The sequence below is a fragment of the Dendrobates tinctorius genome, unplaced genomic scaffold (genome assembly GCF_039654945.1).
Source record: "Dendrobates tinctorius isolate UK_male_01 unplaced genomic scaffold, ASM3965494v1 ptg000099l, whole genome shotgun sequence".
Taxonomy (NCBI): Eukaryota; Metazoa; Chordata; class Amphibia; order Anura; family Dendrobatidae; genus Dendrobates; species Dendrobates tinctorius.
The window spans coordinates 326272-352505 of record NW_027361767.1 but is presented as its reverse complement, the minus strand read 5'-3'; the positions used below and the strand labels follow the sequence as shown (position 1 = coordinate 352505).

At 46.9% G+C, this 26234-nt stretch overlaps 2 protein-coding genes and 1 long non-coding RNA gene across 5 annotated transcripts in view; 2 read left to right on the top strand and 1 right to left on the bottom strand.

Annotated features, from left to right (window-relative positions):
• Positions 1 to 1002: 1002 nt before the first annotated feature.
• CC2D1A (coiled-coil and C2 domain containing 1A) lies at positions 1003 to 13338 on the bottom strand. Of its 2 annotated transcripts, XM_073587346.1 has the most exons (29): positions 12797 to 13337; positions 8542 to 8665; positions 8209 to 8309; positions 7975 to 8040; positions 7758 to 7889; positions 7426 to 7684; positions 7224 to 7342; positions 7018 to 7090; positions 6671 to 6739; positions 6375 to 6505; positions 5989 to 6061; positions 5673 to 5836; positions 5478 to 5565; positions 5161 to 5333; positions 4971 to 5081; positions 4581 to 4639; positions 4332 to 4448; positions 4196 to 4263; positions 4063 to 4121; positions 3922 to 3973; positions 3743 to 3842; positions 3580 to 3670; positions 3065 to 3196; positions 2913 to 2965; positions 2765 to 2825; positions 2560 to 2686; positions 2163 to 2239; positions 1842 to 1889; positions 1003 to 1531 (listed from the first exon to the last, which is right to left on the bottom strand). In XM_073587346.1, the coding sequence occupies exons 1-29, from the start codon at positions 12860 to 12862 to the stop codon at positions 1511 to 1513; spliced, it is 2814 nt and encodes a 937-aa protein (XP_073443447.1). In that variant the 5' UTR covers positions 12863 to 13337; the 3' UTR covers positions 1003 to 1510. The 2 variants fall into 2 exon arrangements, with proteins under 2 accessions (XP_073443447.1, XP_073443449.1); XM_073587348.1 differs by lacking the exons at positions 1003 to 1531; positions 1842 to 1889; positions 2163 to 2239; positions 2913 to 2965 and having other exon boundaries at positions 12797 to 13338.
• Positions 13006 to 14671, top strand: LOC141099214 (uncharacterized). Its single transcript, XR_012234456.1, has 3 exons — positions 13006 to 13126; positions 13675 to 13711; positions 14356 to 14671. It is a non-coding gene; the product is annotated as an uncharacterized lncRNA (long non-coding RNA).
• A 2365-nt stretch (positions 14672 to 17036) lies between these two features.
• Positions 17037 to 26234, top strand: part of BRME1 (break repair meiotic recombinase recruitment factor 1) — a 55425-nt gene continuing 46227 nt past the window's right edge. Inside the window, exons 1-2 of one of the 2 annotated variants that reach the window (XM_073587344.1) lie at positions 17037 to 17784; positions 21101 to 21187. In XM_073587344.1, coding sequence (XP_073443445.1) covers positions 17149 to 17784; positions 21101 to 21187 — 723 coding nt within the window. In that variant the 5' untranslated portion in view covers positions 17037 to 17148. The remainder of the gene's footprint in view (positions 17785 to 21100; positions 21188 to 26234) is intronic. The other variant, XM_073587345.1, reaches the window with a different exon arrangement.

Sequence of the window (26234 nt, the reverse complement as noted above, 5' to 3'; positions counted from 1 at the left end):
CTTCACTGGTGCGGTATATGGGACTGTGCAGAGTAGCGATATGGCGGAGACTAGAGAAAGTCGATTATTAGAAAGTGATGATATTGTGACGGCGCCAGAACCAGAGAATCCATGTTATCTAGTGCCAGCTATAGGGGTACTACCTGTAAGTCCTGGGATATATAGAGGTATACCAGGCCTGGCCAGTGAGAAATGCAAGATCAGTGGTGTCTGGGCAGAGCTCAGTCCCCCCAGGACTCTCAGGTGAAGCGAACAGCACTCTGCTGGGTTCACTGTATACTGAGGAGGACTGCAGTATATAGGGGACAAGCGACAAAATGGTCAAGATGCCAAAAAAACAAAAACAAACTCTAGACAGGAGAGCCCCCATAGGTGGCACTAGGGAGTATCGCTTCCTCCTTGCATACATGGCTCCATATGAAGGGTTATGGTGCCGGTGTAGTCAGCCACCTGGTAAAAGACTAGGAGATACCGGTCTGGCAGCGATATAGCTGTCTTGTGAGGACATGACCGCGTATAAATGGCCGCCTTCTGAGGTCATAGCCGCGTACGTTCTCTATACGATGCGCTAAGTGTGATGGGAACCTTCCTGCACTTCGCTGATGTAGCTTATGAACGTGCCATTCATCCTGCACTTGATGTGGGGTAAGTTATAGAGGACGTAAAGACAGTCATAAGACATAAAGCAAAATAAAAAAGGATAATTGTGCACCTAATGTTATCTTCTATAACCTGTGATCAAACCCCTAAAAGGTTTTATTATTCAAGAATTGAAATGTAAAAAAAAAAACACAACTTTTTCATTTCATCTAGAAATAGCGCCACCATCCTTCCTAGGCTACATCTGGCATTGCAACTCAACCTAAAGAAATTAAATGGAGCTCAGCTGCAAGATCAGACTTAGGACAAAAGATAGGACAGAGGCAGAGGGGGCACAAACATGGCATTGGTACAATGATGCCCACAGATTCAGAGCGGTGATGACGTATGACGGCTGCCATATTGGTTTTATGTCTTTATTACTATTCTTAGCAGCAGCTACATGATCATGTATCGTATCAATTTACACATAAAAAGCTGACAGACAGGTGGGGGATGAGCGCTCGCACCGTTCTCGTGTAGTGTGGACGGGTCTGGTACAGGCAGACACAGCAGTGTGGTATTAGGGGGGATGACAACGATGCGCGCGCTCACACAACCCTGCACGCTCACTAGTGCAGCCGAGCGGTAAGAAAGTGCTGGAGAGGTCTGATTGTCACCGAAGATGATGGCGGGCCAACGTAGTGTGTGCTCGGAGGGATAAGGCACTGGTCCCCAACTTCTATAGGAGTGTATGTGGGGGAGGGGGGGTATGTAAACATCTGCAGGAGCCTCATGGGGTGAGAGCCTATGAACAAGAGAGCCCCCAAAGAGAGAGCTCCTTAAGGGCAAGATAAGCTCCCGGAGTGAGAGCCCCCTACTGGCGAGAGAGCCCCTTACGGGCGTGAGTCATCCACATCCGCAACAATCTTCATCTGGACATTTTCTGCAGCTGAGGAGGACAAGAAGAGAAAAATCACTATTAAGGCAGGACCCTAGTCCATGTCTGTAGTCCGTGGCCAACAGACGAAAGCCATGTGACCCGCCGGAATCCCGGGCGCCTCTTCTCATTTGTAGGACATGGTTGGAGGCACAGATGACATGGCCCCAGGCAACTGACCAGAAGAGGAGCCGGGGAGTGAAAGGAGGCTCACAGCGATCTCATCGGTGGCCACAAAGTACTAACATGGCTACTGAACCAAGGTCCTCAGAATCATTTTACTCGACTGTCAAACATTGCTCGGCGACCGCCAAATACCCACCTCGTTGCCTACAAGGTTCCTCTTGTATAAAGCCTCTTTTGCCGCTTCCTATGAAAGTGAACAGAAATGGGTGACATGATGGGATGCCGATCTTTAGAGCAGCACGTGGCTGTATATTCTCTCTACCTACACACATGGCGCCACATTCACCCCCTTCTTTGGGAGATTGCTTCTGTCATTCCGCATGTTCTGGAATATATCATTATTTCTCTTCAGTTCGAGTCCTTGAGGGACAAGTTCTATAAACTCCTAGCTGCCTCCATAGGAGCCTCGAGCCCGATCTGTACCCCACATCCATGCACAGGACAGTCGCTCACTTACCCTGTTGCCCTCTTGACCGAGACGCCGAGCAGAATCGGAGTAAAACTGCAAGTAGCGTTCTAGCTGCCGTACATATTCTGAAAGGAGCGAGAAATACAAAGTGATGCAAAAAGACTGACAGGTGCAACCCCATAAAGTCTCATGACATGTGAGACCTACGAAGGGAGCCCTGTGACATGGTGTCACTTATTAGGGTCTTCTCTGAGCAGTAGTGAAGCTATGAGGGGTGCAGGACGTGATGTCTGAGGATCCCTGTAGAGTAATGCTACAGTAACCGAGGCAAAGCCACAAATTTCGGCAGGTGTAAGGGGCATTTGTAGGTGTACGGTTGCCTGAATACACAACCTTCAGGGAGCGGAGAGAGCCTGGTTCGCCCCCCCACTGCCGTGGTTCTCACCGGTGCGGATGGCAGGTCCTCCCTGACGGAGCTGCAGCACCTGTTGCTGGCTGCGCTGAGTGACATCATTAAGCAGTGCTATGAGGTCATCAGGAGGAGTGCGGTGCTGCTGTCTGTAGGCGACAATCTGGGGGAGAAGACAAGATTGGGATCAGAGGATACGGATGAGAATGAGGTCTGTAGGGAGAGGTGCAGTTATACTCGCCTTCTTCTCCAGCTTCTCCTTCTCAAACGCCAAGACACTCAGACAATGGAGGGTCTGGGGGCTGAAATACAAGGACGGGGGTGTTAAAGGTAGGGTACAGAGAGTAAAACATCACTAGTCATGCCAATCACGTGCCCACTGCACCCACCTACTGGAAGGAGATTTCATTGGGGTTGGCTGTTTGGGCTTTGAAACTGAAGCCTGTAAAATACAAGAGGTGTTACTGTCCCCCTCCAAATAATCCAGGAAAGCTGGGTGCCAATGGGTGGGTGATTGGGAGTAAGACATCAGCGTAAGTACCGGAGGAAGGGTGATGGGATCTATGACCAGCCACTTTTCCGTGCTGCTGCTCAGTTGCTGAGACGTGAAGGGTTCACGTATTCGGACGCACACCTCTAGTTTTCCCCCAGTGGGTCTGCGGCCCTCCATCACCTGGAAGAAAGAAGGAATGTGATAGGATGGAGGCGAGCAAGTAAAAATCTATACGTCTAAATGGTGGAAAAAGCAAAAGGGAGGCGACACTACCTCCAGGGTGGTACCGAGGAGGACGAAGCGGCAATACCTCCAGGGCGGTACCGAGGAGGACGAGGCGGCAATACCTCCAGGGCGGTACCGAGGAGGACGAGGCGGCAATACCTCTAGGCCGGTACCGAGGAGGACGAGGCGGCAATACCTCCAGGGCGGTACCAAGGAGGACGAGGCGGCAATACCTCTAGGCCGGTACCGAGGAGGAAATGCTTCCAGTGCGGCACCAAGAAGGACGTAATAACTATAGGGCAGTGCGGAGGAGGAGGAAGATAATGTAAGTAAATTACCTCCAGGATGTCCCGGATCTCACAGTTGCTCTCTAAAGTCTCCAATTTGAGATGTGCCGTTCCCAAAGTACGGTCGTTCTTAAATAGCCCCCTGTATACACAGCATGGCATTAATACAGAGTGCAAAACCCTCTCTCCTGGCAGCTTATCGCCCCTCATTTACCCCTTCTGGATGACTTCGAATTTGATCCCCTTCGCTTGTATCGCCCTCTTCAGGCCACGGTGGTTGCGATTTATCTGCAGGTTGAACTTCTCTTTATAGACTGGAGACAGAGAAGATCCAGTGAGTCGGGGGACGCAGACGTGTGACATAAGCGCGATATGCCCCTCGCCCCAACGCACCTGGAGAGTTGGTCCCTTTGATGACGCTGGTTTTATCTCTCTGCGCTTCCTCCTGCAATGATGAGAGTAGAGATGTTTTGTATCCGATGATGGTTATTACTTTATGAGGCGGTGAATCTGTGTGTGATCAGCTCCTCTTACCAGACTGGGATAAGCAAACTCAAAGCGCACGTAAGTGTCCATGTCACTGGGCGACGACCCTGTAAGAAAACACTTATCAGCTGAAAGCGTAGATGGATGAAGAGTGGACAGATGGGAGGACGACAGGACCCACCTGTGGGTAAATTCACGGCCTTATTCACATATAACACCAGGTCAGAATTGGTCAGTTCTGGAAATATCCTGCGGGGGGACAGACACGAGTCAGGAGTGGATACATACACATTACTGCTCGGCATAGACTTACTCACTTGACGACACTGATGGTCCGCTCCTCGTAGTGACAGTGCGGCACCGGGAGCCCCCGAGAATGCGCCTGCTTCACTGTCTCTATGTACTTCATACACTCCTCCGCTAGCTTCTCGTATCTGAAGATAAAGAGTTTATAATGGGGGGGGAAATAAAGTGTGAAGGAAGCAGGGAGAGTAAGTCAAAAGGGAGTGCACGGCCCTGGGAGATATCCGGAGAACATGAGGGGTAAGAAATCGGGGTGTACTCACTTTGCCGTCTCCGTGATGTTTCCCAGATGAGTGAACTGCTGAGAATACGACATTGACATCTGAGAGGAAAGGAGGAAAATCATCGATAACCAGAGAATCTGCATTAGTCGGCCAAACACGGACTACCTGACAATGGCGCCTGTCAGGGAGGGGACATAAGGCAGTGAATGATCGGCCCGTGCAACATGGGAAAAATGGTGATGTGTGGATGACTTGGTCAGATCATCTCCAAGACGTCCAGAAGGCCTCATGGGAGCAGCCCCCTCCTGGCACGCGGCCTGAACCGCGGGCAGGCCCCTGCTGACACACAGACAGCCCCGCGGCCTTTCTGCTGCTCCTGACACACAGACGGCCCGCAGGTGGGTCGCTCCCACTATACAGTGGTCCTACCTCGTGCTGTTTCTTTAGCTGCTCCATCAGCTTGGCATACTTCTCACTGCTCCGCCCTTTACTCTGCCGGTCCAGGGTGAAATCGTCCTGGTTTACCGGAGCCGGAGGGACCTGAAGAAAACCGTGACAACTCAGCTCCAATGTGTGTGTTGGGGCGGTTGACAGAACTCTGACCACACCAACTCTTTACCTTAGTGATATCTACCGGCAGGCCTCCCCGGGCAGCCTCGATCATGGGGTCCAGGCCCTTGGATTGTCGCAGGTACATTTTAGCCCCCTCCATGTCTTTGTGCTGCTTGGAGCGGAGGGCGGCCGTCAGAAGCTGCTTCTTTCTTCCTTCTAAAAACTGAAGCTGCTGCTGAGCTACGAAAAGAGGAGCGAGACCCAAAACAGAGAGTGGAGGAGAGAAGAAAGAAAAAAAAAATTTCAGTAAAATACCTTTAATCCAGCATTGATGGATCAGATAAGTGCCGGATTTTCAGGCAGGGTCCTGGACTAGAAACGCACCTTTTCCGGACAATTTGGGACTCTTGGGGGGAGACGGTTTGGGTGCAGCCGGCTGCAGAGTAGACCCAGGTCCTGGGCGAGCGACAGGCTGTAAGGAAACCCGGAGTCATGGTGGGGTCTATATAATCTATCGTTTCATAAAGGGGGTCTCCGCTGCTACCACTAGAAGGACCCCTTTAAGCACATGACGTTAACCTTTGGCGCTATAGCGGGCCCTTTCTTTTGCTCCTCGTCATCATCATCATCGTCGTCATCGCCATCTCCGTCCTGCTGATTGGCCAGCTTCATGGCCGTTTCCAGCACACCGACCAGACTTTGCTCCTGGGGGACGGCGTCAGATCCTTGTATTGGTGGGAAGCCTAAAGAACAGGGAGCAAAATGGTAAAGTATGGAGGACAAGCTGTGAAGTCACAAATATGCTGCTGGTCACACGTGAACAGGGGCTAAATTGTGAGAAGCACACGGAAAAATAAGAAATATGGGGGATTGGCCAGCGGTGACCCCTACAGACCTGGGGGCACAGGTAACTCGGCCAGATTGACTTGCTTCCCAGCCTTGTAGCTCCGGACGGCATCTTGGTATTGCTGTGGGGAGGCAAGAGACAATACAAAGCTTCTTAGGAGCAGAAATCGGACTCATACACTTTGTGGCTCAATGTCTCAACCATTTTCAAGATCTCTGCTTGCTGTCAGTGAAGACAAAGGGCCTGGAAAACCTGCCCAGCCCCAATAATTATCACAGCCCAGGGAGTAGTATTGGATCCAGGTAGACAACAATGGCTGCATTCACCGCCAGCAAGCAGAGATCTTGATATAAAAATGCTGATGAACGGAGATGCAGAGAAAGTTGCAGAACGTTATCCCCGATTTATAGACAGCCATGACCCCCGCGATGCACCTTCACAATGCGTTCGTGCATCCGCGCCTTGCGGTCGTCTCCTTTGGCTTTTGCCTGCTCGGCAGCGCTGCGGTACCGGTCCATCCTCTGCTGCAGGGCCTCCAAGGTGTCCCGAGGAGGAGGGGGCAAACCTGGAACAGAACGGCCATTCCTCAGTCCATAAGGACCTTCACATCTAAACTCGTAGGTATAAATTGTCCCTGGTGGGCTGGTGGAGCTTGGCCATCACGGATGATATGTGACAGCATCCGTCAGTCAGTGTGACCAGTATATCCAGCAGGGGGCGTACAACTCACCAGAGGACGGGGAAGGGTCTGCGCTCACTGGAGATTGAGGTGTTGTCGTTTTATTTGGGGCCAACTGGACTGTGGGGTGAAAAAATACAAATGAAAATATAATCCCACAATAGACTAATATGACGGGATAGCTGTCAGTGAATAGAAACACTCGTCCATTATACTTAAACGGGTTGTCCGTGATATGGCTGCAGTCTTACAATACCAGCGCCATGCCTATCTATTGCAGCTTAGTCCTATTCACTTAAATGGATCGGAGGTGCAATACCGGTCACAACCAGCAGACGGGTGTGGCGCTGTTTTGGGGGAAAAAAAGGATGCCTTTTTAACTAATAATGGGGACTCACCTGGTGGAGGGGGGAGACTGTCCAGCTCCACCATCTTTCCAGAATCTAATGCAGACAACATGAGATCCAGAGACTGTAGGAAGGAGGACGGGGATGAAAGTTGGGCAACAAGCAATATGGCTGCCATTAGGGACAGACTTCGGGAAAGCTGGGTGACACTCGGTACAGTGGGCGCACCCAGCTTTCCCAGAGGCGGGTGTACTTACCTTGGCCACGCGGTAATACTTGGTGGCCTGCTCGGTGTCACCCTGCTGCTTGCTTTGAATGGCCGCCAGTTTATATTCTCTCTGCAGATCCATCACTCGTGTCTTGTTCTCATCCGATGCTGCGAGGATAGAGTGACCCCGTTACACGCGGCCCATCGTGAGGTTGCCCCTGTACTATGGGGACATACTCTCCGCTGGTTACCTGGGCTTGGCGTGGCTGGGGCAGACGAGGTGATGGGGGCAGCGATGGTCACAGGCTGCAGAAAGCTCTGAGGTTTGATGGCCACCGGCGGAGGGGTCTTTGCTGGTATTCCGTTCACAGCGGGGGGGTCCGGCGTGATGACGACACTTGGTTGGATTGCGGGAGCACTGGGGTTTTTGCCGACTGCCACCGGAGGTGGGATATCTTCTGTGGCCACTGAGCCGCCCTTCTTGACCGTACGCAGCATGTCCTCCAGAGTCTGGTAGATAGAGAGAGGGTGAGGGAATGTCGGGCAGAGGGTACGAGGGGGCACTAACGGCAGGGCAGCGCACCTTCACGCCGCGCTCGTATCTCCGGACTTTGCTTCCTTCTCCGGCCTGCTTGGCATTACTCAGTGCTTCCTTGTACATGGACAGACGGTCCAGCACCGTGCCCTCCATGCTGCCCGCTAAAGCAGGCGCAGCCTAAGGGGGACACAAAAGACCACCACAAGTTAGCACTAGGTGCAACAGGATTTTTGGGGTTGGCACGAGCACTGAACATTTATACCTGTGAGGGGGGAGTTGTCACTTTCGGTTCTTCGTCCTCCTCTCCCAGGACCTCATTTAGTTCTGCCTGTCGATGACACAGAGAGCTGATGGTCAGATCTGCGAAGGTAACAATCCCCGCACATGAATCCCATTGTACGCCCTCCATGAGGGCTGCCGGCTGAGTACTCGCTCCCCTCTCCACTGAGCTCGACTGACAGCTCTCTGATGTGTATGGCCAGGACTCTGGACTCACCATCAAGTCTTCATCGTCATTCATGTCGTCATCAATGTCCTCGTCCACATCCTGCATACAGAGGGCGGCCATGCGCTCAATATGCTCCATAGGGAGGGGGGCTGGAGGGAGAACGGAGGGGGGGGCAAACCATTAATGAAAACTGGGGACAGCATATCCTTGTACAAGTTACACGACAGTCTGTGATTACTGAGCACGGTCCGAACATACATGTGACTCCCCGACAAGTTGGGAGTTACAGTCCAACGCTCCAAGTTCTCCTGGACCCAATGTGTTGCCGCTGGACGAACAGAACTATCATAGGACATGTGCAGGAAATCGCCCATTACTCACTTTTTCCTTTGGACTTCTCCTTCCGTGCAGCTTTGTTCGCCCCAGTGATGGCCATAAGCTCGGCTTCCAGACTTCCGTCATCATCTGAGTCTCCAGCATCTGGAAAACCGAGGAGGAACGGGGCCTGAGGGAGCAGACACAGCGAAGGGCAAGAACGGTGATATCACATGATACAGGACGTGAGGGAAAACACAGCACTGACAGGTAGGTGCCCGTACAGTATATACGGTAATGACAGGTAGGTGCCCGTGTGCGTATATACGGTAATGACAGGTAGGTGCCCGTGTGCGTATATACGGTAATGACAGGTAGGTGCCCGTGTGCGTATATACGGTAATGACAGGTAGGTGCCCGTACAGTATATACGGTAATGACAGATAGGTGCCCGTGTGCGTATATACGGTAATGACAGGTAGGTGCCCGTGTGCGTATATACGGTAATGACAGGTAGGTGCCCGTGTGCGTATATACGGTAATGACAGGTAGGTGCCCGTACAGTATATACGGTAATGACAGGTAGGTGCCCGTGTGCGTATATACGGTAATGACAGGTAGGTGCCCGTGTGCGTATATACGGTAATGACAGGTAGGTGCCCGTACAGTATATACGGTAATGACAGGTAGGTGCCCGTGTGCGTATATACGGTAATGACAGGTAGGTGCCCGTGTGCGTATATACGGTAATGACAGGTAGGTGCCCGTGTGCGTATATACGGTAATGACAGGTAGGTGCCCGTACAGTATATACGGTAATGACAGATAGGTGCCCGTGTGCGTATATACGGTAATGACAGGTAGGTGCCCGTGTGCGTATATACGGTAATGACAGGTAGGTGCCCGTGTGCGTATATACGGTAATGACAGGTAGGTGCCCGTACAGTATATACGGTAATGACAGGTAGGTGCCCGTGTGTGTATATACGGTAATGACAGGTAGGTGCCCGTGTGCGTATATACGGTAATGACAGGTAGGTGCCCGTACAGTATATACGGTAATGACAGATAGGTGCCCGTGTGCGTATATACGGTAATGACAGGTAGGTGCCCGTGTGTGTATATACGGTAATGACAGGTAGGTGCCCGTGTGTGTATATACGGTAATGACAGGTAGGTGCCCGTGTGTGTATACACGGTAATGACAGGTAGGTGCCCGTGTGCGTATATACGGTAATGACAGGTAGGTGCCCGTGTGCGTATATACGGTAATGACAGGTAGGTGCCCGTGTGTGTATATACGGTAATGACAGGTAGGTGCCCGTACAGTATATACGGTAATGACAGATAGGTGCCCGTACAGTATATACGGTAATGACAGATAGGTGCCCGTGTGCGTATATACGGTAATGACAGGTAGGTGCCCGTGTGTGTATATACGGTAATGACAGGTAGGTGCCCGTGTCTGTATATACGGTAATGACAGGTAGGTGCCCGTGTGTGTATATACGGTAATGACAGGTAGGTGCCCGTACAGTATATACGGTAATGACAGATAGGTGCCCGTGTGTGTGTATACGGTAATGACAGGTAGGTGCCCGTGTGTGTATATACGGTAATGACAGGTAGGTGCCCGTACAGTATATACGGTAATGACAGATAGGTGCCTGTGTGTGTATATACGGTAATGACAGGTAGGTGCCCGTGTGTGTATATACGGTAATGACAGGTAGGTGCCCGTGTGTGTATATACGGTAATGACAGGTAGGTGCCCGTACAGTATATACGGTAATGACAGATAGGTGCCTGTGTGCGTATATACGGTAATGACAGGTAGGTGCCCGTGTGTGTATATACGGTAATGACAGGTAGGTGCCTGTGTGCGTATATACGGTAATGACAGGTAGGTGCCTGTGTGCGTATATACGGTAATGACAGGTAGGTGCCCGTGTGTGTATATACGGTAATGACAGGTAGGTGCCCGTGTGTGTATATACGGTAATGACAGGTAGGTGCCCGTACAGTATATACGGTAATGACAGGTAGGTGCCCGTGTGCGTATATAAACGGTAATGACAGGTAGGTGCCCGTACAGTATATACGGTAATGACAGGTAGGTGCCCGTGTGTGTATATGCGGTAATGACAGGTAGGTGCCCGTGTGTGTATATACGGTAATGACAGGTAGGTGCCCGTACAGTATATACGGTAATGACAGGTAGGTGTCCGTGTGCGTATATAAACGGTAATGACAGGTAGGTGCCCGTGTGCGTATATACGGTAATGACAGGTAGGTGCCAGTGTGCGTATATACGGTAATGACAGGTAGGTGCCCGTGTGCGTATATACGGTAATGACAGGTAGGTGCCCGTGTATATACGGTAATGACAGGTAGGTGCCCGTGTGTGTATATACGGTAATGACAGGTAGGTGCCCGTGTGTGTATATACGGTAATGACAGGTAGGTGCCCGTGTATATACGGTAATGACAGGTAGGTGCCCGTGTATATACGGTAATGACAGGTAGGTGCCCGTGTGCGTATATACGGTAATGACAGGTAGGTGCCTGTGTATATACGGTAATGACAGGTAGGTGCCCGTGTGTGTATATACGGTAATGACAGGTAGGTGCCCGTGTGTGTATATACGGTAATGACAGGTAGGTGCCTGTGTATATACGGTAATGACAGGTAGGTGCCCGTGTGTGTATATACGGTAATGACAGGTAGGTGCCCGTGTGCGTATATAAACGGTAATGACAGGTAGGTGCCCGTGTGTGTATATACGGTAATGACAGGTAGGTGCCCGTGTGCGTATATACGGTAATGACAGGTAGGTGCCCGTGTGCGTATATACGGTAATGACAGGTAGGTGCCCGTGTATATACGGTAATGACAGGTAGGTGCCCGTGTGTGTATATACGGTAATGACAGGTAGGTGCCCGTGTGTGTATATACGGTAATGACAGGTAGGTGCCCGTGTGTGTATATACGGTAATGACAGGTAGGTGCCCGTGTGCGTATATAAACGGTAATGACAGGTAGGTGCCCGTACAGTATATATGGTAATGACAGGTAGGTGCCCGTGTGCGTATATAAACGGTAATGACAGGTAGGTGCCCGTGTGCGTATATAAACGGTAATGACAGGTAGGTGCCCGTGTGAGTATATACGGTAATGACAGGTAGGTGCCCGTGTGCGTATATACGGTAATGACAGGTAGGTGCCCGTGTGCGTATATAAACGGTAATGACAGGTAGGTGCCCGTGTGTGTATATACGGTAATGACAGGTAGGTGCCCGTGTGTGTATATACGGTAATGACAGGTAGGTGCCCGTGTGCGTATATACGGTAATGACAGGTAGGTGCCCGTGTGCGTATATACGGTAATGACAGGTAGGTGCCCGTGTGTGTATATACGGTAATGACAGGTAGGTGCCCGTGTGCGTATATACGGTAATGACAGGTAGGTGCCCGTGTGTGTATTTACGGTAATGACAGGTAGGTGCCCGTGTGTGTATATACGGTAATGACAGGTAGGTGCCCGTGTGCGTATATACGGTAATGACAGGTAGGTGCCCGTGTGTGTATATACGGTAATGACAGGTAGGTGCCCGTGTGCGTATATACGGTAATGACAGGTAGGTGCCCGTGTGCGTATATAAACGGTAATGACAGGTAGGTGCCCGTACAGTATATACGGTAATGACAGGTAGGTGCCTGTGTGCGTATATACGGTAATGACAGGTAGGTGCCCGTGTGCGTATATACGGTAATGACAGGTAGGTGCCCGTGTGCGTATATACGGTAATGACAGGTAGGTGCCCGTGTGTGTATATACGGTAATGACAGGTAGGTGCCCGTGTGCGTATATACGGTAATGACAGGTAGGTGCCCGTGTGCGTATATAAACGGTAATGACAGGTAGGTGCCCGTACAGTATATACGGTAATGACAGGTAGATGCCCGTGTGCGTATATACGGTAATGACAGGTAGGTGCCCGTGTGCGTATATACGGTAATGACAGGTAGGTGCCCGTGTGCGTATATACGGTAATGACAGGTAGGTGCCCGTGTGCGTATATACGGTAATGACAGGTAGGTGCCCGTGTGTGTATATACGGTAATGACAGGTAGGTGCCCGTGTGCGTATATACGGTAATGACAGGTAGGTGCCCGTGTGTGTATATACGGTAATGACAGGTAGGTGCCCGTGTGCGTATATACGGTAATGACAGGTAGGTGCCCGTGTGTGTATATACGGTAATGACAGGTAGGTGCCTGTGTATATACGCAGTACGCCTTCCATACTGATCCCCTCACCCCTTTGTGTAGCGGCGCCGCCGTCTTCCCTTTTCCTTCTCCCCGTGCCTCTCTCCAGCCGCTCATCCTCTTTAGCACGGTGAAATCAATCAAGTACGAATTTACCGAACACTACTTCCGCGTCCGGCGTCACGTGACTGCAGCACAACTACAACTCCCGAGGTGCCCTTCGGCTTCCTAAGCTTAACACGTCACGTGATGGTTTGTCGGCCAAGGCGGGAAGAGCTGCGGGTAGAGAGGTGGGCGGTGCCTGTGGGCAGTGTGGCCTCTGTGCAGCACCGACTCCTCCTGACTGCTCCTCCCAGATGAGTCACAGTCAGTCTCGCTTCAGTAAGGCACCAGGATAATAAACCTCGGCTTGTTCTCACGGCAGAGCCGGCTCTTTGTATCCGCCCGTTCAGACTAGCAGTGAGGCGCGGCTCTGCGGGGGCGCCCCCGGTGTGAATGCGCTCAGCTGTCTGTCCAACCACTGACACATATACAGCCATATACACAGTGTTATAGGGAGGTCAGCTTTGTGCACCAGCCTCGCCAGTCATCACTTTCTCGGTGGCCCCTCTCTGCTGACCAGGGGGCCACGGTTAGTGCAGAGCTGCGTTACTTTTGTGCCCCCAAGTCACGTGTCTGGGGCTGCTCTAGAGCGTGGCCGCCATTGGTTTCTCAGTAGTGCAGCCTCAGGCTTTGGGCCTGTGACTGATTGCATCTCTGCAGAGAATACGGATATTGATCTGCAGTTTTCACGTATTTATGCAGTGACCTGTGGGCAATCTGGCGGTGGGGGCATCTGGCCTCTCCACCGGCTGCCCCCGGTCATAGTGTTTGGGCAGAGGAGGGAGGATCCAGACAGATGATTTACTGCTGAGGTTTTCTTTTCGTAGGTTTATGAAGCAATGAAGAGGAAAAGGAAGGAGAAAAGTGAGGCCAGAAGGCGCCGCGCTGTGTGCCGTCCGCTACTACCCCTTCCCCCGCCGGCTATGTACGGCAGCTGCTGAGGTGTCATGGGGACAAATATCAGCATCTCATCCCAATATTGTGTAAAAAGATGGCTTCCGAGGACGTTCAGAAACGGGCCTGACCCACTGTAACGGAAACTCCGCCACAGTATCCCCGGACGGAGCTACATGACGTTTTAAGAAAGTCGCCAAAGCAATCGCATGAAGATTGTGCTGTGAGGGGGCTTCAGCAAACCCCTGGCTGCCATCATAGCTAATGGGGACCCGTGATCAGGAAGCCTGTTGGTGCCCAAATGGCCACTCTTGAAAGATCGCACCACTGTCAAAAGATTGGTAGTGATATTTAAGGGGTTAAACAGCAGCAGTTGGACCTTGCCCGGCCATTGCTGGCTGTATAACGCAGCTGGCACTCAGGGATCAGCTACAGCGCCGACGCCATTCATTCACAACTGCTCCATGACAGATATAAGCATCATAGGGTGGAAGGTGGTAAACTAGGCAATGTAAAAGTGGAGTTCCCCTTTAGTTGTGTTCCCTTTAGTCGACCCATTAATCCATATATAAGTGCTGACTCTCCCTGGTCATTTCTGTATTTCTGCTCTTCAGATACCGTCTCAGCATCGAGGAACACATCGAAAAGCTGCGCCATGCTTCCAGGACCAACCTCTTCTCAGCCTGCGGAGATCTGCGAGAAAGAAGATGATGGCAGAGGAGATCACGACAGAAAGCTGGAAGGCCCTCAGCAGAATGGGGAAGAGACTGGAATATGCCCGGAAAGTATCCCAATATCTTATATGTATGTACTAAGGTCAAGGGCACAGTGTACACACGTGGTCAAAATTGTTGGTACCCCTCGTAAATCCCACACTGGTCACAGAAATAACTTGAATCTGACAAAAGTAATAATAAATCAAAAATCTATGAAAATGAGCAAATGAAAGTCAGACATTGCTTTTCAGCCATGCTTCCACAGAATTCTTAAAAAATAACAGTCATGAAATAGGCCTGGACAGAAATGATGGTACTCCTGAAAATAATGCAACAAAAGTGACGTGTTACATCGCGGTGTGTCCACTAATTAGCATCACAGGTGTCTACAATCTTGGAATCAGTGAGTGGCCTGTATAGAGGCTACAGATACTCACTGTGCTGTTTGGTGACATGGTGTGTATCACACTCAACATGGACCAGAGGAAGCGAAGGAAAGAGTTGTCTCTGGAAATTAGAAAGAAAATTATACACAAACATGTTACAGGTAAAAGTTATAAGACCATCTCCAAGCAGCTTGATGTTCCTGTGACTACAGTGACACACATATTATTCAGAAATGTAAGCTCCATGGGACTGTAGACAACCTCCCTGGACGTGGCCGCAGGAGGAAAATTGTTGACTAATCAAAGAGACGGATAATACGAATGGTAACAAAAGAGCCCAGAAAAACTTCTAAACAGATTAAAGATGAACTTAAAGCTCAAGGAACATCAGTGTCAGATCGCACCATACGTCGTTGTATGAGCCAAAGTGGACTTCATGGGAGACGACCAAGGAGGACACCATTGTTGAAAAAAAATCATAAAAAAGCTAGACTGGAATTTGCCAAACTACATGTTGACAAGCCACAAAGCTTCTGGGAGAATGTCCTATGGACAGATGAGACAAAAAATGGAACTTTTTGGCAATACAAATCAGCTCTATGTTCACAGACGGAAAAATGAAGCATATCAAGAAAAGAACACTGTCCCTACTGTGAGACATGGAGGAGGCCCTGTTATGCTCTGGGGCTGCTTTGCTGCATCTGGCACAGGGTGTCTAGAATCTGTGCAGGGTACAATGAAATCTCAAGACTATCAAGGGATTCTAGAGAGGAATGTGCTGCCCAGTGTGAGAAAGCTTGGTCTCAGTCGCAGGTCATGGGTCTTGCAACAGGATAATGACCCAAGACACACAGCTAAAAACGCCCAAGAATGGCTAAGAGTAAGACATTGGACTATTCTGAAGTGGCCTTCTATGAGCCCTGACATAAATCCTATTGAGCATCTTTGGAAAGAGCTGAAACATGCTGTGTGGAAAAGGCAACCTTCAAACATGAGACAACTGGAGCAGTTTGCTCTTGAGGAATGGGCCAAAATACCTGTTGAGAGGAGCAGAAGTCTCATTGACAGTTACAGGAATCATTTGATCGCAGTGATTGCCTCAAAAGGTTGTGCAACAAAATATTAAGTTAAAGGGAATCTGTCACCCATATTTAGTGATATCATGTAAAGATATCACCAATTGTGCGTCACATAAGGATTCTATTAGGGCTTTTTATTCCCCCCGACCCCGCACCTTTGAGGCATAAATACCTTTTTTATCTTGGGGATGTATGCAAATCGTCGCGGTTCGGTCTGATGGGCGTGGCTTTGTCGCCTCCCCCCCTCCCCTCCTTGACTTGCTGCACGTAATCTTCATCTGTGAATATCACAGATAACGTTGGTTTCCACGTTTGTGCATTGTAAAGGCCTCCAGCGCCTGCGCAGTATGCTTTACAGGACACACTTCCAGGGCATAGATCGCTCTGGAAAATACATGCGCAGTAGCGATTATATGCTCCGCCCACAGTTGGGCAAAGCATACTGCGCAGGCTCCGGAGGCCTTTACAATGCGGAAACCAACATTATATTCACAGATGAAGATTAAGTGCAGCAAGCCGAGGAGGGGAGGCGACAAAGCCATGCCCATCGGACCGCGGCAATTTGCATACATCCCCAACAAGATAAAAAAAATATGCCTCAAAGGTGCGGGGTCGGGGAATAAAAAATCCTAATAGAATCCTTATGGGACGCACAATTGGGTGATATCTTTATATGATATCACTAAATGTGGGTGACAGATTCTCTTTAAGGGAACCATCATTTCTGTCCAGGCCTATTTCATGAGTTTTAATTTTTTTAAATTCTGTGGAAGCATGGCTGAAAAGCAATGTCTGACTTTCACTTCATTTTCATAGATTTTTGATTTGTTATTACTTTTATCAGATTCAAGTTATTTCTGTGACCATTGTGGGTTTTTCTGTCATTAAACAAAGGGAACCAACAATTTTGACCACGTGTGTATACCCTGCTGTATAGCTTCTGCCTGCACTAGCAGTACCGGCGTAGGATAGAGCAGAAGAAGGGACCCCAATGTGTCCAGCCTGAAGCTGTCAGCGATGTCACCTCCTGCACTGTCTGGTTATATTACATGCTGTCCTATAATATTTAGTACTTTCAGGTTTTTAATGAATTTATTCATTTATTTTAGGGTCTCGCTGACAGACAACTAAATGCAACTGATCCTGAAGTGTCGATCTCTATAGTACTCCCAACCTCAGGCTGCCACCAGGGGGAGCACCATGATGATGGAAACGTAATAGTGGAGATGACCTCCACTGACTACATAGGACCAGTCCGTGCTGGGGCCACAGGTAACCTCAGCCCCACGGCCACGGAGAAGACTGCAAGCAGCGTCCAGGGTCCTAATGACACAGATGTGACGGCCACCAGTATTACAGAGACCATAGATGTTACTGCAGACCATCGCTCCCTCGTGTTCATGGATGGGAGGCGTATGATAAGTAATGGCTGTGAGTCAGAGGAGGCCTCCGACACTTGTATGAACCAAAACATCTCAGCCCACCAACAAGACCCAAATTCACAAGTTTCCCAGAAATCTCCGCCCTTTAATGCAACCCCAGATCTGCACGGTTTATCCAATACTCCCATTATTCCAGAAATCACCTCCCAGTTACAGTCTGGTATCTCCCAGTCAGAGCTACTGGTTTTCCATGGAATAGAAAGGAGGGGAGGAGACGAGGGACAATGCCGAGATCCAGAAGTCATAATGTCACCAGAAGTGACCTGTGCACAGCAAACTCACCACCGCGAAGTAGAAGTGGTCCTGTCACAGCAAGGCGAAGCCCAAGAAGAAGATCCGAGAGGAGCGACCATTGGCCTGGACGTGCTAGATAGCCAGCTGCTGGGAGCCCTGCAAGAGAGCCTGAATGAGCCCGGAAAGGTACGGTCTATGTATCACAGAAAAACACAAAAATGGCTCCGTGTAACGCCACAGGGCGCAGAGTGTGACACCTAGACAAATGCACTACACGTAACAGTGCATCCCTACTGCCCGGAGCAGCCCTTTAAAGATTTCCATTTTCAGCATGGAGATCCCAAGTCTTGAGCTGGCCTAGATTTGCACTATAATTTACACCAATTTCTGGGGTAATTTATAGCAAATTCCTGAACCGGAGTTGCCCTGTTCCACTTTTTTTTAAGAAAAGTTGTGAGCAGCGGAAAAATTAAAAAAAAAAGTTGCAAATATGGCGCAGGGGAAATACTGGTGACACATTTCCACCCAATGTCTTCTCCTTCATACATATTGTACATGTAGATACGTAGACAGAGGCACCACTTATCTAGGGAAGAAAATATCCAATGAAGTATCCATCCAGATCACCGTCTACACCAATATATGAGGAATGCAGCACTTCTACTCCCTACATTTTAGGGAAGACCCTATCGGTTGACAGTCTGATGTGTATGGGGACCTGTTGGAGGTGGTTTCCCTTCCTGAATATTTCCTATATAATCAATAACTCAAGTTTGGGAGAATGACAAAGATATTTAATGACAAGTAAAATAAGATAGTAATAAGACAATTCAAACAATAATATAACAATAAAACCTTTCTTCAATGTCCTAGAATTAGATAAATACCAATACAAATATCTATGTAATACAAGTATACTTAGCAATAGTTCTTCATGGCAATAATGAGAGAGAGAAATTGCCTTGATTCTTCCTCCATTTATACCCAGAATTCACATTCACACCCACATACAACCCATGACTCCACCCTTCTTCCGGTATCTTCTGTGGCAAATATCCAATCATCTTCCAGTAATAGGAACACTGTCATTGGCTGCAGTATTCATCATTTTCCTGTAGATGGCGTCCTTGTATTTAGGATAAAGTCCTGGTGTCAAAAGGCCTGAGGGTATTCAGTTAGGCCAAGACTAGATGTCCATCTGAAGAACAATAGTTTATCCTCCAAACACCACAGACATTGTGTATCAATATACATATCCATAGGCCGGACACAGGATGTCTATCTCAGGAACACTGGTTCGTAATGGAAACCCACAGGAGCTGTGTACGTATGTAGGTACCATAGATCGCAAACAGGATAGAGGCTATTCATTCAAGACCTCCACAGTGTGCACCTATATCTTCTATTATGTTGGAGGGCCAGTATTCATTTCGTATGCAGATGCACTTTTATCCTATGTCTAAAACAAAAGGACAACACACAAGAACCCCCTGTGTGCCTTCTCAGGTACACAGTCTTGTATCTGGTTTCAGCTCTCAAACACTCAATATAGAGTTCGGTGATTCCTATGATACATAGATTGTCCATGTTATCTTCCAACATACCCCCCTTTGTGTCTGAATGACACACAACTGTTAGGAGGCCACAAATCCAGAATCCTCTTCACCACTGTAGTTGATTCTTCTTAGGGCAAGGAGTCTTGATACACTCACTCATTAGTTGCCAACATTCACTCCAAGGAAGAAAAAAAAATAACTTTGCTATAGCTTGATTTCTATTAGGACATTGAAGGAGGCATGGAAAAAAAAATACATCATATTATACATATAATTACATCACACAAAAATCATATAGAAAACAATTTTATAATTTGTGATAGGATACAAATTTCTTACTAGGAATTACCTATAGGTTTCGTTTTGGAATCAAACAACCTTTTTTACTGTGCCCTCTTCTGCCACAGTTCTCACATATTACAATTTCATTTAATTCAATGGGCATTTGTACATCTGTGTCACATGATGCAATTTTGACATTGGCTTGTCCTTTCACAGTTAAGCTCTGAATCTTCCTATATAGGTACCCCGGGTAACACAGCACATATAGACTTGTAAAAGGATTAAAATTACAGAAACAATAAGCAATATAACAATCGGGTGGATTAAATAATTCAGTATGCCATTTGCTGCATTTGAATGACCAAATATTACCTCCCACTGTATCCCTTAGCATTATTTTCTAACAGATGGGTAACTTCCTTTAGTTCATTTTGGTCATGATGTAATAGAATTGTGGCATTTGCCTTTTCTTGATTAAGCTTCATCAATAAATATTCATCCCTATTAAATTTAACCAACCATTCTCCAAGTTCTTTTCCCATTCCTAGGCTTAAGGCTTGCAAATTAACTGGAGTGTAGTATTTCAGATCAATTGACAGATTAGCAATAGTAGGAATAGTAGGAATTCCATAATCCCAGTTAGTTGTCTTAATTTTTGTAACTCCACTAAGAGTGCACCATGCTCCCCTAGCTACAGATGCCATTACATAACAATGTTGTGTTGTTATAGATACATTGGCGGTATTTAGGAGAAAGAAACAAGCTCTTGGCCATTGTCCATCATAAATAGCTTGTACTTCTAGCTTGATGTTAGTTGATAATTCCATTTGTCCTTGTGTACAGACTAGAGCCCAAGACATATTCCTACCTCTTGCCAGCGTATCTTCCATTAATTCTTTAAAATGTTGGTTGAAATCTTTGCTACTCCGATATAAGTGTTTACATGATCTTGTTGCAAATTTTTAATTACATCATTGATTTTCCTTTGTACTTCAAAACCTTTCTTGCTATTGGTTGCTAGTTGCTATGTCTATAAGTTTTGTCCTTAAACTACTGATATCAGCTTCATTAATGACACCCATACCTGTTCCTAATCCTCCCAACAGTGTGCTGAAAGTATCTCTTTGCCCTCTGTCATTCTTTGAATTAAATAGTTTGTTATGGTGTCTTATCTTCTATTATGTTGGAGGGCCAGTATTCATTTCGTATGCAGATGCACTTTTATCTTATGTCTAAAACAAAAGGACAACACACAAGGACATAGGCCTTCTCAGGTACACAGTCTTGTATCTGGTTTCAGCTCTCAAAAACTCAATATAGAGTTCAGTGATTCCTATGATACATAGATTGTCCATATTATCTTCCAACAGGACCCCCCAAAACTCCACAGACAAAGTTGGGGGAGAGAAGATCATTGCCAGCTACATTTCAGCAACCAATCCTTTTGTTTTCTAAGGGATCTGTTGCGGAGACAGTGGTTGGGTGGGAAATATAGATAGGAGAGGGGTCTCCGATCTAAGGACCCTGATGACCGTTCAGATGTTTTCAATGGCAGAGAGAGGAGAAAGTCACTGTCAAAAGTTGTGACTCAGCAGCGATCTCGCTACCGAGATTGCTTAGTGAGACGGGGCCTTTAGCTTTTGTCCTCTCTCCCCTACATACAGACCCCCAGAGGAGAGGACAGGGAGCTGCCGACACAGTCCCAGATCAGACCTCCATCAATCAACAATAACACTGTCGCGCTCTTTGAGGTATGTGCACACTTTCTATTCGCTGCAAAAACAAGAAGCAAACAGCGTCGTCAGGAAAAACGGTTTTAATTGCATTTTTTTTCCCCTCGTTAACTTTGAATGGGGGGGGGACATAACAATGCTGCGGGCTTACAAAAATATAGATCCTTCGCAGAAGGTACACTGATCTCAGGTGGAGATTTCAATTTTACAATGAACCCGAAGGTAGACTCTTCTGGGAGGGAAACTGTTTCGGTGAGACAGCTGCGTTCTCTTAAAGGGGTTCTCCATGTCCTCCGACTGACCGATGTTTGGCGGATAATGAATCCTCAGGGGAAGGATTACACATATTATTCTCATATACATAATTCTTATAGCCGCATCGACCTCTTTCTCTTGAGCCACCATGCTTTGTCCTGGCAACCCAAGGCCACAATCGGAGACATTCTGTGGTCGGACCAAGCTCCGATTTTTCTGTCCTTATCTCTGCCATCTCTGGTCCAACGTTCTTGGACTTGGAGATTGAATGATAACCTTATCAAGGATACTTTATGTGCTTCAGAGCTGAAAGAGTCTATTGACTCCTTTATCCAAATACATGCCTCTGACCAAACTTCAGCTCCCTTGCAATGGGAGACTTTGAAATGCGTTATGAGAGGGATTCTTATAAAGCATGGTTCTAGGTTAAAGAGAGAGAGAGCTCAGAAAGTGGATGAATTATTACAGCAAATTCATTCCCTTGAAATTTCACACAAACTATCTGCTTCCACGCTTGCTGACGACAAAAAAAAAAGAAATGAATTAAGAGAAACGTTAAATAAAAAATATTTTCAATACATGGAAAAATCTAAACGTTTTTTCTATGACCTATCGGACAAGTGCGGGAGACCATTATCCAGACTGCTCCATCCACGTGAGTCAGCTACATTTATTCCGTTTGTTAAAAAACAAAATGGCAGGGATACACACAACCCAAAAGAAATTGTGGATCTCTTTCAGTCTTACTATGAGAATTTATACAACATTAAGAACCAATTCGCAGCTATGCCCCCATTAGACCTCTCCTATAAGATAAAAGAATACATTCAGGAAACATCCCTACCTGTGTTCAGTAGTTCAGCTCTGAAAGGTTTAGAGGAGGAGATTTCAATAGAGGAGATCGATTTGGCAATACGGTCCTCTCCGTCGGGTAAATGCCCTGGTCCAGACGGATTCACACCGGCGTTTTATAAAAACTTTAGGGAACAACTCTCTCCAATAATGGCAAAAACTTTCAATGCTATTGATGAAAGTACTGGATTTGTTCCCCAGTCTCTAGAAGCACACATCAGTGTGCTCCCTAAGCCGGGTAAAGACCCTTCAATAGTTGCCAACTTTAGGCCGATTCCTCTCTTAAACATGGACATTAAATTATTTTCAAAAATCTTAGCTGAGAGGCTAGCCCCTTTACTTCCTTCCCTGGTCAATAATGATCAGGTGGGATTCGTCAAAGGACGAGAAGCCCGGGATAATACTATTAAGACATTACTTATCATTTCCAAGGCAAAAACTAGCTCCACACCACTAGGTCTTTTATCTGTAGATGCAGAGAAGGCTTTCGATAGAGTCCATTGGGGGTTTATGGAGGAAGCCTTGAGACAGATAGGTCTAGGTCCTCACTTTCTACAGAAAATCTTAGCCTTATATAATGGTCCAACAGCGCGGGTTAGAATAAATGGTTCATTATCCAGCCCATTTAAGATCAACAATGGAACCAGACAGGGCTGCCCACTTTCTCCATTACTTTACGTAGTGGTAATGGAACACCTAGCCAACGCTATCAGAAATAATATCAATATTCATGGATACACGATAGGACCTAACTCTTATAAAACAGCTCTGTATGCAGATGATTTACTCCTTTATATCTCACAACCATAAATATCGTTTCCAATGATTTTAAAAGAATTTGATAGGTTCGGATCACTTAGTAATTTTAAAGTCAATTATTCCAAATCAGAAGCCTTAAATATATCATTTTCTCAGAATGAGGTCCTTCAAATCATGAATAAATTTCCATTTAAATGGCAAGGAGAGTCATTGAAATATCTAGGGGTCGTGGTCCCTTCTGATCCTAATAAATTGTTCGAGCTTAACTATCAAGCTTTATTACGCAGAACATACAGAGACCTGGCGAATTATAGTAAATTTAAACTATCCTGGTTTGGAAGGATGAATGCTATCAAAATGGACGTTTTACCCCGTTTCTTATACATATTCCTAACTATACCGATTTCCCCCCTCATAGTTTCTTCTGTAAATTACGATCAGCTTTAACCAAATTCATATGGGGCAAACTCAAACCTCGCATAAGCATACAGACCCTTTCTCGACCTAAATCTATAGGTGGTGCTGGTTTTTCCAATTTTAAGAGGTATTTTCAGGCTACTACATTACTTAGGATTCCAGACTGGCACTTTTGGGCTGATGATAAACAATGGGTGGGGGTGGAGCAGGAGGGTTTGGATGTCCTTTTAAGACATCTGCCGTGGTGTTCTGGGGAGTCATTGACTATTGTCAATTGTAATTTAACTAGAGACACACTTAAAATATGGCACACTCTGAGAAAGAAGGGGTTCCCAGATAGGAATATTAGCCCACTTACATCATTGTTTTTCAATCCATCCTATCTCCCTGGATACTTGCGCGGATCTTTTCTCGGTCGGAGGGCACTGGAGGATACCCGATTGTTTCAGGTGCTAGAAAATGGGGAATTGCCTTCTTTTGTCTCTATACAGGCTCAGTTTCCAAATGAGAAAATTAGGTGGTTTGAATACTTGCAATTACAATCCTTCCTAGTAACACATAATTTTGATAAAATTTCGATTTCAAACTTCACCTTTTTTGAGAAATTGTTCGTAGAGGAAAATAAGCCTCCACATGCTATATCTGTGATTTATGGGGGATTAAGCAGAGAGGGTGAAGCGGAGAAGTTAACATTTCAGCAGGCGTGGGAGAGAGACTTGGGGATAAGCTTGTCTCCTGAGGAATGGGAAAGGGGGTTTCTCTTCACTCATAAACTTGCTAGTGCTGGGATTGCACAAGAGAAGAACTATAAAATACTTATGAGATGGTATCATTACCCTTGTAACCTACATGCAATATATCCAGCAGTTTCAGGGGTTTGTTGGAGATGCGAGAGGGAGGTGGGCTCTATGATTCACATTTGGTGGGAATGCTCTAAGATCAAACCATTCTGGGAGAAGGTTTTCGACAATTATCAACGAATCACGGGAAACCGTGTAGCAAGGTCCCCTCAAATAGCTCTTCTGTCAATTTTACCTTCTTCAATAGGGACTTAAAAGAGAGATATTCTTCTGTTTTGTCTAACAGCAGCACGAATGGTAATCCCGCGGTTTTGGAAACGTACAAACCCCACTGACATATTAGACTGGTATAAGGAAATGGTCAATCTGTGTAGAATGGAGGAGCTGTCTGCAGACTGCAATGGTACAAACGATAAGTTTAGAAGGATTTGGAGTGGATGGATTTTGTTTCAGGACTCACCTGATTTCCATAATTTGTTCCGCTGAATGTTTCAGTTACATAGGAATTGAATGGAGGAGTTGATTCAGAGCAGAGATTGAAAGAGGTGGTTACCTGTGTGAAGAGAATAGAGATGCGTGTCACATTTCATCCATGTTATAACTGCCAGTACTTTGATAAACTGTACTTCGATAAAGTGTGCATAAATGCCCCCTACATAAAAATGTATACATGACTTACCCATAGTAAAGCTGCCAGTGTGTGTCCTATAGCAGCCCTGACGCACGTTTCGCGTGGGCTTCTTCGGGGGGCTGTGCCTGTGTGTGGACAACTGGCGTCTCTTATGACTGGGGTGCAGCTGTTTGTAATCAGCGCCATGATCGGCGCATGCGCATAACGTCATCGGCCCATCTAGTGTGTTAAACTCCTGCAGCTCACGTGACTAAGGGGAGGAGGGAAATCCCTCATGACGAGATCAACATCTATAGTCGGCGCCATGATCGGCGCACACATACCGCATCATCAGCCTGTCTGGTATGTTCACTACTCTCGCTCACATGACCCGGGAGGAGGGGGAGAGGGAAAGGGAATCCCTTATAGTGGATTTAACATTTATGGTCAGCACTATGATCGGCGCATGCGTACCCCGTAATCGACCCATCTAATGCATTGACTCCTGCCGCTCACATGACCCGGGGAGGAGGGAACTCCCTCATGACGTCATTGTCCCCCACGTCACTAACAGCAGCCAGGAGGAAAAACACCACGGTAGCCGCCACACTAGGCATGCGCACACGCTGCAATCAGCCATCTTAGATGTGGGCAAAACTAAGGGAAAAGGTAATACAGCAAGAAAAATGTGACAAATTATTATTATTATTATTATTATATGATACCAATAAAGGTAATAGGTGCAAAATTATACAAAAAGACATTAAAAATATATACATATATCAATGAAATACAATATTCAAATTACATAATGTGCAAAAAATACCAGACTAAAAAAACAAAAAGTGAAAAGGCTGTATCAAGAATATATTAGCAATAATACAGGAGACAATTTATCAGAAATATAAACAAATATTTTTTCTGAACAACACTCGATGTCAGATGTCATCTTCATTCCTTTTTTGCTTTTCTTTTTTCTTCAATAATTCCCTTTTATTTCGCCCTCATTTTCGGAATTAAATAGAAGACGCTTCAAAACATCAGACAATGATGGAATAACCATATGAGCAGTAATAACTAGTAAAGACAAACAAAACACACAGGATTAAAATCTAAGAACAAGGGATATTGATAGATGAGCTACAGAAAAGGCGCAAAACTTAATTGCTCATTTAAGCCAGATGGACTCATAGTCCCCAATGTTATTATCCAGTGACATTCTAGTTGTCCTAGGGTGCGTTTTGTATCACCCCCTCTAATGCCACATCTCACACGATCTTTCCACAAATTTGAAGATCTTTAGGATTACATTTATGATAGAGTCTGAAATGACGTGGAATAGTTTTTAAATTGGAAATGTCCTCCACTTCAT

Coding starts and splice junctions, on each gene's coding strand:
- CC2D1A (XM_073587346.1), bottom strand. CDS start 12,862: ATGAGCGGCTGGAGAGAGGCACGGGGAGAAGGAAAAGGGAAGACGGCG. Junction 2,687..2,764: donor AGGAGAAGCTGGAGAAGAAG/GCGAGTATAACT, acceptor CTTCTCCCCCAG/ATTGTCGCCTACAGACAGCA. Junction 2,240..2,559: donor AGGACCTGCCATCCGCACCG/GTGAGAACCACG, acceptor CGCTCCTTTCAG/AATATGTACGGCAGCTAGAA.